Source organism: Hippoglossus hippoglossus, chromosome 4 (genome assembly GCF_009819705.1).
Source record: "Hippoglossus hippoglossus isolate fHipHip1 chromosome 4, fHipHip1.pri, whole genome shotgun sequence".
NCBI classification, from domain to species: domain Eukaryota; kingdom Metazoa; phylum Chordata; class Actinopteri; order Pleuronectiformes; family Pleuronectidae; genus Hippoglossus; species Hippoglossus hippoglossus.
In genome coordinates, this window is record NC_047154.1 from 26442901 (window position 1) to 26457363 (window position 14463).

The window sequence follows — 14463 nt, forward strand, 5'->3', positions numbered from 1 at the left end:
TGGTCCAGCTCAGATCCAAACTCAGCGGCTCGCTCAGCTGTTGCTCTTGACGACGGTGGGATGGGCCTGTTGCTGGCAGGGATTCGGTGGAGTAGGAACCACGAGCTGCCAAGTTCTCCCTGAGGGACGAGGCCCGAGCGCTCCGTCCTGCTACTTGGCTTCAATCAGGCGAAACCCTCCAGGCCTGCAGAGTCAGGCGGCGTGTTCGAGGACACGCAGACACACAACATTGTGTTCACATACAGTTGTCATTTGATTGGCTAACGATGTATTTGTAATGGTTTTCTGTTGCCGTGAGTGAAACCATTAGTGGAATATAAACTGCATTTCAATTTAAATCTTCAGCGTCCGTCTAATGATTCCATTAAATCTCTGTCTTTCTGTGGAACACATCTTGAGAACCGATCATCAGCGTTGAATAAACAGACGAGCAGCGCTCTGTAGCAGAGACGGCTGTCAGTCTGTTCTCCAGGTTCTGTGAGATGAACAGGTGAACAGCTCTTTGTGCAGCAGGTCTTTATTTCCTGCTTCTTCAGTTCTAATGGAGCAGTGGAGAAGGTCCCTGTCCTTTAAACTCATATAAGCACCGTGAGAGTCATTGAGGTCATGGTGTGAACGGGTGTGTACACAATAGACTTGTTGTTGTGTATGTATCACACATTAACTTTAAGAGCAGAGGTTTTCTCTAAGTTTCTCTGAGGGCTTCCCATCAGTTTGGGTTTGCTCTGCGGAGACACAGACACTTGAAGCACTTGAAGCCCTATGACGGACACTCTTAGTGTTTATATGTCCTGGTGAGGAATAAAACAGACGTCCTGCCTCTTAACATCCACCATGTTTCTGTACTTTCACATCTCCAGGTGACGGCCTGTTGTTTTCCTCTGAGCTGCTGCGTCCAGGAAACTGTTGACTGACAAACTCAAAATGTCTCCGTCTGACGTCAGATTGCTGATCCTCTGTCTCCTGCTCCTCTTCACCACGGTAAGTTCATTTAAATTCACTTGATCTCATCTTTAAATCCAGTGTTGGTTTCTGCCTGTGAGTGAGTCAGCTGAAACAGGTGGAGCTTCACATGAATGAATCCAGAGATTCAGGCCTGATGTGCACTTCACCACAGAGACTGTTAAAGTGGCCGAGTGTGAGCATCAATATTCACTGATCAGTGAGAAGCAGGAACGATGGATAAAGATGCACTTACTCATTTATTCATCGCTGAGCTGTGAGGAGGGAAAACATCCTCTTCCTCTTCCTCTTCATCTCCTCTCCTCTCCTCTCCTCTCCTCTCTTCTCCTCTCCTCTCCTCTCCTCTCCTCTCCTCTTCCTCTCCTCTCCTCTCCTCTCCTCTCCTCTCTTCTCCTCTCCTCTCCTCTCCTCTTCCTCTCCTCTCCTCTCCTCTCCTCTCCTCTCCTCTCTTCTCCTCTCCTCTCCTCTCCTCTCCTCTCCTCTCCTCTCCTCTCCTCTCATCTCCTCTCCTCTCCTCTCCTCTCCTCTCCTCTTCCTGTCCTCCTCCTCTCCTCTCCTCTCCTCTCTTCTCCTCTCTTCTCCTCTCCTCTCCTCTCCTCTCCTCTCCTCTCCTCTCTTCTCCTCTCCTCTCCTCTCCTCTCTTCTCTTCTCCTCTCCTCTCCTCTCCTCTCCTCTCCTCTCCTCTCCTCTCCTCTCCTCTCCTCTCCTCTCCTCTCCTCTCCTCTCCTCTCCTCTCCTCTTCCATCCTCTCCTCTCCTCTTCCATCCTCTCCTCTCCTCTTCCATCCTCTCCTCTCCTCTCCTCTCCTCTCCTCTTCCATCCTCTCCTCTCCTCTCCTCTCCTCTCCTCTCCTCTCCTCTCCTCTCCTCTCCTCTCCTCTCTTCTCCTCTCCTCTCCTCTCCTCCATCTTTTACTGCTGTAGTTAAACGTGAGTCATCACCTCTGAGCTGAAGTGTTGAGAAACAGAAGATGGTGAACGGGGGGGGGGGGCAGAGAGTGAAGATGGAAAATGAGAATAAACAGCAGATTAAAGTCCACGTTTCGCTGCAGGTTTATAAACAGTTAAGACAGACAGAGAGACAGAGAGACAGACAGACGTAAGAACTAAAGTCTCCTTCTCTCCGGACTTCAGCTGTGGGGGGTTTGTGTCTCACGAATCCTGCAGAATGTCTCAGGTTGTGACGAGACAGTGACGTGAGCTGCAGGAGATAGTCTGACGTCCCACAGTGAGACAGACAAACAGGATATAAACTGAAAGGACACGGACCTCATGCACACGGTTCCCATCTTTATCTGGATTTGTGTGGACAGCAGCGGTAAATATGAAGCACAGGGTTTATGATGTCTACAGAGAAATGAAGGGGAGAGGGGGGGGGGGATCAGAGAGCGGCCGAGGATTCAAAGAGACCAATTCTAAAACGTCTAAAAATGAAACCTGACGAGTGAGTTTCTGGATATTCTATTAGATCTGTGCAGCTTTAAAGTCTGACGCAAGCAATCACTCATAATTCATCATGGATGTAAATATTTTTACTTCCATACTCTTTAATATTTACTGTCTAACGTGTATTTTAAGAGGAAATAACATCCACAGTAATTGAATCATTCAGTCGTGGTCTGATGTCTCCATCACTCAATTCATCCATCTGAGCTTTTACTGCATCGTACCTGCATCTGTGTACTTCTACTGCGTAACGGTGCTGCTGCCGAGAGCGCGGCACATAAATCATAAACCAATATCTGTGGATACAGAGTCTGCGTCGACACTCGTTCCGCACGATGCCCCAAAACTACAGTGTCCCTGTGGCTCTCGTAAATCTTCAGTGTATCGAGTGCTGCCGACGTCAGCGGCATAAACGCTCAACTGCTCCCCCGCTGCACCTCATAAAGAGGTGACGTGGCGTCTCCCACACTGACGCCAGCACAGACACAAGTTCGTCTTGGTAGCAGAACCCCCCCCTCCTCCTCCCCTGCAGCCTCCTGAGACCCAGCTTCGTGCAGCAGACACAGGAGGAGGAGGAGGCTCCTCTGGACGTGAACTCTGCATCTGGAGTTGTAGCTCTGGGATTTACCTTCTGTGTCTGTCAGTGGTTCTCAACTGACACCTGACGTGCTCCAGTGTGATAAGTGCCTTGTTATCAATCAATCCATCACATTTTATCTGTACAGCCGGTATTCACTCATAGATCTTAACAAGGTGCGACAACCTCTGTTCTTAACCCTCAACAAGAGTAAAACTCCCCAAAAAACACTTTACAAGGAGATAAACCGTAGAAACCTCAGAGGGAGACACACGTGAGAGGATCCCTCTCCCAGGACGGACAGAAGGACAATAGATGCTGAGTGTAACTGAGAACATCAGCAAAATAAGAGCATATACAACATTGATTAGAAGAAACTCGATGGATTGATATGCCTCCACGCTGACGACGGACAGTTTAGTGGAGCAGTGGAACGAGTGGAGACTCCTGTCCGTGTGTTTGTTTGTTCGTCAGCAGGATTAAGCAAAGAAGATACTGAGCATGTCACCACAGAGCTCGGTGGACGGACGGAACATGGGACAAGAAAGATCTCATGAAATCCTGGTGCAGATCTGGACAATCAGACCTGAATGTGGTTTGAGGGATCGGACCTCAGGACGTATTTGGTCCATTCAGACCGGGTCCTTACCACTGACCACTTGTGATTGGATCTAAGGGGATTTAACTCTACTGAGTTTATAGTTTTCAGTAGTGGCTCTGATGCTGTGGGGGTGGGGTGGGGGGGGGGGGGGGTGGGGGGGGGGGGGGGGGGAATGGTTTGTTTAATTGGCCGAGAGTTTAAACTGATCCCAGAGCGGAGACCTTCTCCCACACTGTGGTGTGAACCGCACACTGGAGCTAATGAAGCCAATTTAACTGCAGGTCCTTCCTCTCTGCTCCGATGTAATCTACAGACACTTCAATCCCTCTCTCTCTCTGTGTGTGTGTGTGTGTGTGTGTGTGTGTGTGTGTGTGTGTGTGTGTGTGTGTGTGTGTGTGTGTGTGTGTGTGTGTGCGTGCGTGTGTGTGTGTCCTCCAGGTCTGGAGCCAGCAGGTTCCCTTTAACTGTGTGATCAAGCGGGAGCAGGAGAAATGTCAGGAGATGATGGCCTCGGACGATCCCGGGAACGATCCCGAGTTCGGTACGTTTTCGTTTGTTTACTAAACAGGATTTTGTTGACGTTTTTCCAACAGATTTAAAATGAAGCTAATTAAACGAAACCCAAGACACGGAGAAGGTCTTCAGGGCTCCACACTAATGAGCAGGAGCTGCAGATAGAGAGATCACTGCAGAGGCTCCACAGTTTCTCTCTGGTCTCCGTTTGTCGCAGGGACGGTGGAAGAATTGTGGGTTCAGAGAGTTTTAGAAAATGCAGCAGACGTTGAACATGAAACCATGAACAGCATGAAACCTTATTCAGCTTTAGAACGTTCACACAGGGAATCCAGGTTGACTGAGACATGATGATGATGATGATGGTGGTGATGATGATGATGATGATGATGATGGTGATGATGATGATGATGGTGATGATGATGATGATGATGATGATGATGGTGATGATGATGATGATGATGCAGTAAATGAGAGTTGATCTTTGAGACAGTGATTGACAGGCGTCTCATTGGCTGAAGAGATGCTCTGCGATGCGTCTCGATGTGATTTCAGGAGACACATCATCAACACCTCTTGTCCTCGGGCTGTTTCTGAAAATGTCTGATGACGATGAATAAAAAGATTAATTATCTGAAGAGCACCATGTTTCCTTTAGCTTCAAATCTCGACTCTGTTTACATCGAAACCAAGAAACAGACTATTGACCTTATTCTGAATAAGACATTATGATTATGAATTGCTAATTGAATATGATTTATATTCTCTAATAATCTGGTTATGACTCACATCAACATAAACTGCACTAAAAAGAAAACAATCTGAAATGATCATATTCAGGTTAAGATAATCAGATCAAGCATCTTAATCAGGTTAATATCTGAATATTGGCGTCAATGTAAACATGTTAACTGAAACCTACATGACTGTGAAGTTTATGCTACATCTGACATTTGGCAACAGAAAGTATAAAACAACATACGACAATAATTCAGCATCAAGTGCATGAATCTGGTCGAGCTGTTTTATTTCCCAACGTGAACATGTGTCCTAAAGAGACGCTGTGTCTGTCCACCTGTCCTCAGGTTGTCCGTGGATGTGGGACAACCTGACGTGTTGGCAGCCGGCGAAGATCGGTGAGGTGGTCGAGGTCAACTGTCCCGAACTCTTCTCTCAGTTCATGAGCGAGGAAGACTTCGGTGAGTTTAAGGTTTCCCGTTCTGACCCTGAAACAATGGATGAGTAAGTCCTGTGATTGCTGTGAGGACTGGTTCTGTGTCCACAGAGGTGGGGACAGTGAGTCGGAACTGCAGTGAGTTCGGCTGGTCCGAGACCATCCCCCACTACATCGACGCCTGTCTGTACGAGGAGGGAAACAGCAGCCACCCGGTGAGTGCACCTCTGTCTCCACGTGTTGGTTTCAGGGTGATAAAGACGGAAACTACCGAATAGAACCTGAATCTGAGTTGTTCCCGTTGTGCTCCATGTTCAGGACATGTACTTTGTGTCGGTGAAGGCTCTGTACACCGTCGGCTACAGCACCTCTCTGGTCTCCCTCACCACAGCCATGGTGATCCTGTGCAGGTTCAGGTGAGGACACACAACCTTCATCACACAGGACATTTAAAACCCTGATGACTTGGTGTTTTGTCTCAGTTGTGCAGCTCAACATTTGAGTCTTAAACAGACGATTGAAGTTTGGTTGTGATGAGAAGTTTCACTTTCACGATCAATGATGATGTTCTTCACGAAATGAAATCAATTCCAAATCTATCAGTGATAAATATGATTTCTGTCTTTCCAATTCTTCCTTTGTAGCTTGTAAACTTGTTTTTGAAAGGTGCTGTTTAAATAAGCTTAAATTAATAATAATAATACTTGTTCAATTCCTGGACGTCTAAAATTAATAATTTTCATGTGTATAGCCTACTAAGTATTTAAGTGTAGTTGATTATAATAATACAGTAATTTTAAATATTATAGAAATTGTATAATTATACACTGATTCTTTAGATATTATACATCCCCCATTTTCTCTGCCCCCTTTCCCAACGGCAACTCTCTCTGTCCTGTAAACGCCACAAAGCCCATACAAATATACTTCAAAATGAAATAAACCATTTGTGTGTTTGTCCTCAGGAAGCTGCACTGCACCAGGAACTTCATCCACATGAACCTGTTTGTGTCCTTCATGCTGAGGGCCATTTCTGTCTTCATCAAAGACGGCGTGTTGTACGCCAAAGAGGACAGCGAGCACTGCTTCATCCACACGGTGAGAGACCTCACAGCTGAAACCTTTCAGGCCCGAAGCTCAGATCAACTCACCTCGTGTTGTTTCTGTCTCTGTGAAGCTGGAGTGTCGAGCGGTGATGATATTCTTCCACTACTGCGTCCTCTCCAACTACTTCTGGCTCTTCATCGAGGGCCTGTACCTCTTCACGCTGCTGGTGGAGACCTTCTTCCCCGAGAAGAGATACTTCTACTGGTACATCATCATCGGCTGGGGTGAGACGTCACACATCATCATCTGATTCTCATCTTATCAAACTCGGCCGTTAGTGATGACGTGTTTGTTTGAACCAGGGGCGCCCACCGTGTGCGTGACCATCTGGGCGGTGCTGCGGCTGCACTTCGATGACATCGGGTGAGTAACGAACCCAGAACACGCGTGTGCGGCCTCATGTTGAAGGTTGTGTGTTCATGTGGCTGAACGTTGTCTCACAGCTGCTGGGACATGAACGACAACGCTGCCATCTGGTGGGTGATAAAGGGACCTGTGCTGGCCTCCATCATGGTGCGTTGGAGAAACAGCAACACAACCGCCAAGAATATTTGTATTTGATCAAAAACCTCCTGTTGATTGTACATGTTTTTTTATCCACAGATAAACTTTGTTCTCTTCATCGGAATCATCGTCATCCTGGTGCAGAAGCTGCAGTCTCCAGACATCGGAGGAAACGAGTCCAGTATTTACCTGTGAGTGACGCTCACTGTTCACCTGAGAGGAAAGGGTTCGAGTGAACTCATATTGAAGTTTGTGTTTTAGTGCCTCATTGTGTTTATCCCCAAAACGTTCCCTTTAACAGACACACGTCTTTTTTTATATGTGACCATTTACACTTGTTCTTTTAAACTGTTCCCCCTGGACCTGTGTGTGCAGATTATAATGAGGACACACTGTCCTTTGTCCAGTTCTCTCATGACAATGTGTGTGTGTTTGTGTGTGTGTGTGTGTGTTGCACAGGAGGCTGGCTCGCTCCACTCTGCTGCTCATTCCTCTGTTTGGGATCCACTACACTGTGTTCGCCTTCTCCCCGGAGAACGTGAGCAAGCGGGAGCGTCTGGTGTTTGAACTCGGACTCGGATCCTTCCAGGTGACTCTTCCTGCGTCACGGCTTAAATAGGACAACTGCAACGTAACGAGCCAGTTTAGGATTATTCAGGATAAAAGAGTCGAGTTGAGGTTTGAGACTTGAACTGTTTTCAGACATGGACTCGAGATTGTCGGGGTCAGACACATGTAGATTTCAGTGTCGGCTCTTATCGTCTTTCCAAGTTGACGTCTTCGTCTTCTTCATCCTGAGATATTTGTACAGACGAAAGACGAAGGGTTCATTTTTGGTCTTCAGAGCATTTTGCATGTTGGACTTGAGTTGGAAGATATCCTTCAACTTCAACTTCTAAAGTAACGATGCAAAAGAAAAGAGATTTCACGTCAGATGTTGCACAATCTCACTTTACATTATTATAATTATGTCTTCTCATGTTTCTGTCTCTCTCGTCTCTGCAGGGTTTCGTGGTGGCCGTCCTCTACTGCTTCCTGAACGGAGAGGTAAATCCCCTTTTAAACAAATCACTCACACTTCTCAATGCACATTTTAATTAAACATACAGAAACAACATTACTGAGTGTGAGGGGGAGCGATTTAATTAGTGGTTTGATCAGGCTCATTGTTTTCAGTTTATGGAATTGAAAGAAATATGAATATTTGAAATCTTAATATCTGAACAAAACATATTCCTGTGATTGAATTTCCACAAATATGATGAAAACTTAAACTTAGATCATTCTTCTTTTCCCAGAAAAACTCAGATCTCATCATTTTTCATGTTTCCTTATTATTTATCCTTCATTTCTCAAATCTCAAATCTTTTGATAGAAAACCATTAAAACCTTTAAAGCCTGAAAGCAATGAGCCGTCGGTACAGAGTCAGGCTGAGGGACAGTGAGTGAGTCTCTTTCCAGCGAGGTCCATTAATAATGACCTTGTGAAGTATATCCCTCAAGGTGCAATCGGAGATCAAGAGGAAATGGCGCAGCTGGACGGTGAACAGGTACTTTGCTGTGGACCTGAAGCACCGGCATCCTTCACTGGCGAGCAGTGGGGTGAACGGGGGAACGCAGCTGTCCATCCTCAGCAAGAGCAGCTCGCAGATCCGCATGTCCAGCCTGCAGGCCGAGACCCCGGCCACCTGAGCGCCGCCGCCGCCGGGGACGCCACTCCCGCCGCTGGACCTGACGCCGCCACATCCACACCTCCCACCCTCGTCCCGATGACCAGCCTCACCAACCCGTTCCTCAACCCGTACCCCAACCCGTACCCGGACGACACCGCGATGGAAATTGACCAGGTCTGACCTGCCTCGACCCCGAAACACGACTAAACCTGAACGTCAGGCGCCAAATAACCAGACACTTCACGTCCTGACCTCTGACCCGGATCAGCTGGAGTGAAACTAACTCCTCTAGAAGGACGGGACTGAGGAATCAATCTAGCGTCTTGTTGGGCTGAATCGTGCAGGAGCCGCGTGCTCGTTCCTCTGTACATAACGTGTTCGTGTTGACATCGTCTGGTGCTACAGTGTCGGCGGCTGCTGGTGCGAGGGACCAGTGTGTTGCTGCAGAGACTCTGCAGCGTGTGTGCGGCGTCTCCCGGTGACGGTTCATACATTCGTCCTCCAGCTTCACCTCGTCTTTTTAAAACATGTCCGACTGTAATAACTTCACAGGTTCACAGCTGCTGCTCCGTTCAGATTTAGAGACAAAACGCTGGTGGCTCCGATGTAAATACGTTAAAGGGCCGATAATTCATCAAGTCTTAGAAATCACATTGACGAGATTTTGATTATCAGGCGTAAAAGTTTAACCATCCGAGGTAGACTCACCACAAGCTACGAGATTGTGAAACAAATATATGTTCTCCTGCAGAAGCAACAAGTTCGTACGAGATCAACTGCGTTTTATAAAGAAAACGTGTTTTATTCACAACATCAGAGAAGCGCCACACTACCCACAATCCTCAGGTGTAGTGGCGACGTCTCTGATTGGTGTAACTCACCGTTACCATGGAAATGTTGACCACAACCGCGAAATTCATGTTGGCTGTGATCGGATTGTTCAGCGTTAAGTTACTACACTACATGAAACATTATACACAAACATACAATACACAAAGTACAACATCTTACAACACTAAATAACAACTAGGTGAGATTAAGGGGAAAAATTTCAGTCTTGTACTTTTTTCCAATATTTCTCTTCTCTGAATGGCCGACCTGGTTCCAGAATTCAAACTTTTTTTATAAATATGTTTTTATATAAATGTCGATGGAGAAAATTAATGGGAAATTTACTTTAGGAACCAGAGTGGTTCTAAAAGTGGACAAATTGAGGGCACAGGGTTTAAAAGATGCAGAGATGTGAAGCATTGTGGGAAATGTAGTGTTTTTGGAGCTTTTGCTTCGTCCCTTGAGGGTTTTATGAAGGTGCAAAGCAGCTGGAGTGACCCTTTAATCGAGGTGCACAGTAAAACGCAGAATTTGAAGGTTTGGGTTCATGCTCAGTGTTAAACAATGAGCTCGTCATCGTTCTGCTCGAGACGAACGAGACGACGGCCGACTGCGTCATTCCTGATGTTCAGAGTGAATGTGAATGAAAGTATTATGAGTCACTGCTGATACAAGCCTTCGTCTGCTGTGTAACATGTGACTGAAAAACAATCTGATATATCGAAGACGAGCAGACTGAGGAACATGGAGGAGAAGATTCACCACAACAGGTGAAACCTGGGAAAATCTGTATTTATGAGAAGGACATATTTTCTACAGTTATGTGAAAATGCCAAAAAGTTAAAAAAAAGAGTAGAAAACATAGCAGGGCTGGATGCTTGACTCAGAAGCGTCTTCTTTGGGTGTTTGTGCAGCGCGGAGGTTTCTGCCGACGACCACAAACCCAAACCTCTTTTTAGATCCAACACTGACGACGTCGCAGCAGAAGAAGAAGTCGCCTTTCGGATCAGTCTGTAGATGTAACAGCCGCTAGTACAGAACATGTCAACGAGCCTGTGACGCTTCGGTCACGAGTTTAACCGCTTGCATGAAACTGCATTTATCGTCCATGTGGTTTTGTCTACGGACTCTTTTTTGTGAGAAATCTGTGTTTTGATTGTTGGATTTTTTAAAGAGTTTTTTCATGAACTTTTAGTGTTTAACTTAAAGCTGTTGCTTTGGTAACGCGCTGTATTACTGATTTTTACTGTCACTTTGAGAAGCTGAGCTTCTTCAGCAGCTTCAACATCGTACTGGTTCATGTGAAGGTCTGAAACGTCACTGCACTTTTAAAAAACTATTTAATGATCTGTTTGGGAAAACTTGTTTCTGACCATTTGAAAAATCTCTTTTTTATTTCTCAACCTGGGTCTTATGTTTATTAACGTGGGTAAATGAATGGTACTTACAAAAATATGTCCAATAGATCTTCTCCGCCAGCAGGAACGACACTGTGGCTACCATGTAATCGAATGGGGCAACTGCGACAGTCCAAGAAAAGGCTCAAATTAGGGACGAGTATCGAAGTCAGACGCTTCATCTACATGGTCCATGATCAGAAGAAGATGCAGACACACAACCTCTCGAGGCTGGAGAGTGAGGCGTCTTGTTGTGTGAGACGTGTGACATGTTGCCAGACTCCTGGTGAAGACCCAGAAAAACTATTTAAGCCTTTAATTGGTGAAAAAAAAGAACTTTTAAAGAATATTTCCTAGACTGTCACAGTTGCCCCATTAGATTAGATTGTACTGGCCCCGTGTCACAGCTGCCGGCAGAGACCATCTACTGGATCAAATTAAAAAGTTTCAGTGAGAACCATTAGTTTACTCTATAAACAAAGGGGCCAGGTTAAAAAATACTTGGAGGGTTTTTCTTTTTCTAATGAGCTGCAGTATCTTTGTCGCTCTGTAGGTGTCGCTCTACTTACATTTAAAACAAGCACACTGAGGTGGATGTCACTTTTGAAGGGTGACTTTATTCTCCGGGGGGAAAATTCTCTCGTTCCAAAGATGAATTAATCGACTCCTCTCTGAGTTTATTTTGCCGTATCTGTTTGCGAAGGCTGCGTTAGCTTTGCAACCGATGTCACTGCAGATGTTTCCTTTGGTCCAAGTCGACCACGAATCCCTGAAAACGTTCGAACTCCACTTTGTGTCTCAAAAGTGCCTTTAAGCACAAAACACGTATTTTTAGCTTCTGTTGATGATTTGTTAAAAAACGAAACTGCAAAGTAAAGAAAAGGGTTTGACAAAGTGCTTTTAATGATGCTTAAGACTAAATCAGTGTTTTTAACCTGGAGGCCTTCAAAGTACTTTAACTCGTCTGTGTTGACGACGAGCGGAAAACAATTCGTGTTTTTAATTAAACTTCTACTGAACATTTACTCATCGTTGTACAATAGATCACATGATAAAAACCTTTTACTTTTATTCTTCAACAGATTCATCCTGCATCTGTTTTTCTCTTCAGCAGAAAAGTGGAAATGACTGAACTGTAAAAAAAGTTCTTTTTTTAAAAATCTCACAAAATTTCTCGTTTCTCCAAAGACAGAAATAATTTAACTGAAACTGCAAAACTACAAAACATAATTTGTCATTTCCTTCATAAATACACACAAGTTGTAATAATAGAGAAGCACATCTCCTCAGTTCAGTTAAATTCACACTATACATTATGTTCGCAGGTAAAAAGACGTCTTGAAAAAAAGTCTTCAAACTGAATGACTTAAAACAGTTTAAATAAATTATTATATTGAGCGATTAGTTTTTACTCTTATTTATAATTTTTAAACATGTCACTTGCAGCGAGACCCAGAATTTAGAAACTACAAAAGTCACAAGTTTTTAATAAATCACATGATCTGGATCAGCAGCAAGTTCAAGTTTGAACTTTTAAAAAAAACTTCTCCTTCCATCGTCTGTAAAAGTTTTTTCAGTTAAATCAACCGTGGAGGAAAAATGTCGTTTTTGAAAACAAAACATTTCCAGACATTGAAATATCGTCACTGATATTATGAGGAAGAAATGTTTAAAGATCTATTTCCTTTGTGACCTTGACACACAGACGTCTTTTGACCTGCGAACATGAATGTGTTTTCTGCCGAGTCCAGAGAGAGAAGCGAATCGAGGGCTGACCAGAAACTGTATCGTCCTGTTGTTCTGCTGTGTCTCTGTTTTCAGTCCCACCTGCAATAATAACAGTGCAGGTCCTAACAGCGGCCATAAGGGGGCCCTGTCCCATCTGCTGATGGCGGTGGGGGGGGGGAGGGCTGAACAATCGCAGACCTCTGGTTCAATTCAACCTTCATTTCAAACATTAAGACAATCTCAGTTTTTGTTTCTCGATGTATTTATAGAGGATTTCCTCCAGTGTGGGGTCCGGGAGTTGGAGCCGTATTGTTGCCAGTACTATGTTGATGTCAGACAAAGATGTTTCCATGAGGATAAATATTCATTTGAGCTCTGAGTAGTTAGTGGAAGTGTTTGAAAGGTCTGTAGCCAAACGTCGTGACTAAATAACCTGCAGTTTGACTGTAAGCCCACAGAGACGAGCTGTTGTTCCCTGTAAATGAAGTTTTCTGTGGTGAATAGCTGTCGTTTAAAAAAAAAAGGAAAAACCTTTGCGCTGTGATTGTTCTCATGGTTTTTATTGTTATTTTCTAAATGGTGATCGTGTTGGTATCGTGCCTCCCGCGAGGCCCCTGTACTCTCTGATCGGCCGATGCATGCGTGTTCAATCGTGCTGATCTCATTCCGGTGGCAGACGGAACCGCGAGGGAGGAACCGGCTCTCGGGACATTACCAGGAACCTGAGCTGCGTTTCCCAGCTGATTAATAAAACAGAGATAATGGTTTTCTACTGTGAAAGATTTATCTCAACCGTCACACACTTTTCCTTTGAATGTTAATCTTCCCCCGAACAGGAGGAAAAGAAAAAGTGCCATAAAACTGCTGTTTGTTCCTTTTGTTCTCGGTGTTTTTACTGCAAAGCATGAAACGTTAGATCTGGAGCTGTTCCGGTGGTGGCTGTTCTCCAGCGCTTCGTGGTGCTCGGCGGTGTGGCTGAATGTAAACGTGACTTAAAGCACTCGGCTGTGAGCCCGCTTCGCTCAGCAGCTTCTTGTTCTTCATCTCCACTGCACCGTTTCTCTTCTGCACAGGAGAAGGTTTCTTTTTGTACATTATATAAATATCGAACAATAAATGTTTCTAACTTGTTGGCTCAGTGATGTTTGAGTCTTTACGTCTTTTATCTGCACTTTTCTTATTGTCAACCATGAAAAGACCTAAAACACGATGTCATTATTTACTGCTCCTGAGAGCTGAGGGCACAAATAGGCTTTCATTTCATTTCACTTTCTTTAACATCGTGAGAGACGAGACTTCTCTCCAGAAATAATGCTTTTAAAACAGGAAATTTGGTGCAGATCTGGATTTTGTGATTAAAAGTATTTCTAGGACGTGATCTTTATATATTTAATGTGCTGTCACAAATCAAAGAATGGATATTTTACCTGCGTTTAATGTGAACAGTTTGCAGTAAATCTCTGTACAGGGTTTATGTATCTGATGCAATATGGAATATAGTGATAAAGATATATATATATATATATATAAATATAGTAATGGTCCCAAATAAGATGACACCAAACCAGAAACGTTTCAATCACGTCGTAAACAGGAACCTGCAAAAGAAACATTCACTTGTTCAAGTAAGAGAAAAGAGATGAGACTGTGAATAGATCAGAAATCACAGTCTCTTCATTAAAGGAGAGTAACTTTAAACACATTCAACTTTTGCAGATTCAAAACAGAAGCAACGTGTGTTTATGCTCAGTACATGGAATATTAATAATATTAATAATAATGTGAAATATATGAATCCTGAAATGCAGAGAGACAGTGAGTTATAGTTTGATATATAGGCACTGTAGTGGTGATTAACTGAGCCATGGATTATACTGTAAATATACATATACAGTATAAATACAGTTTAACATACACCTGCTAAATGTTAAACTCAAACAATATGAATTCA

The 14463-nt window shown here is 44.3% G+C and overlaps 1 protein-coding gene across 3 annotated transcripts in view; it reads left to right on the forward strand.

Moving 5' to 3' along the window:
* LOC117759803 (pituitary adenylate cyclase-activating polypeptide type I receptor-like) overlaps positions 1-8993 on the forward strand; it is a 16800-nt gene extending 7807 nt beyond the window's left edge. The window contains exons 2-15 of one of the 3 annotated variants that reach the window (XM_034582224.1): positions 871-981; positions 4024-4126; positions 5184-5297; positions 5384-5487; positions 5591-5688; positions 6238-6370; positions 6450-6603; positions 6682-6742; positions 6823-6892; positions 6983-7074; positions 7343-7472; positions 7889-7930; positions 8374-8579; positions 8619-8993. In XM_034582224.1, coding sequence (XP_034438115.1) covers positions 925-981; positions 4024-4126; positions 5184-5297; positions 5384-5487; positions 5591-5688; positions 6238-6370; positions 6450-6603; positions 6682-6742; positions 6823-6892; positions 6983-7074; positions 7343-7472; positions 7889-7930; positions 8374-8579; positions 8619-8736 — 1482 coding nt within the window. In that variant the 5' untranslated portion in view covers positions 871-924 and the 3' untranslated portion in view covers positions 8737-8993. Of the gene's footprint in view, positions 1-860; positions 982-4023; positions 4127-5183; positions 5298-5383; positions 5488-5590; positions 5689-6237; positions 6371-6449; positions 6604-6681; positions 6743-6822; positions 6893-6982; positions 7075-7342; positions 7473-7888; positions 7931-8373; positions 8583-8618 lie in introns of those variants that run through there. The other 2 variants (XM_034582225.1, XM_034582226.1) reach the window with 2 other exon arrangements.
* The last annotated feature ends 5470 nt before the right edge of the window (positions 8994-14463 follow it).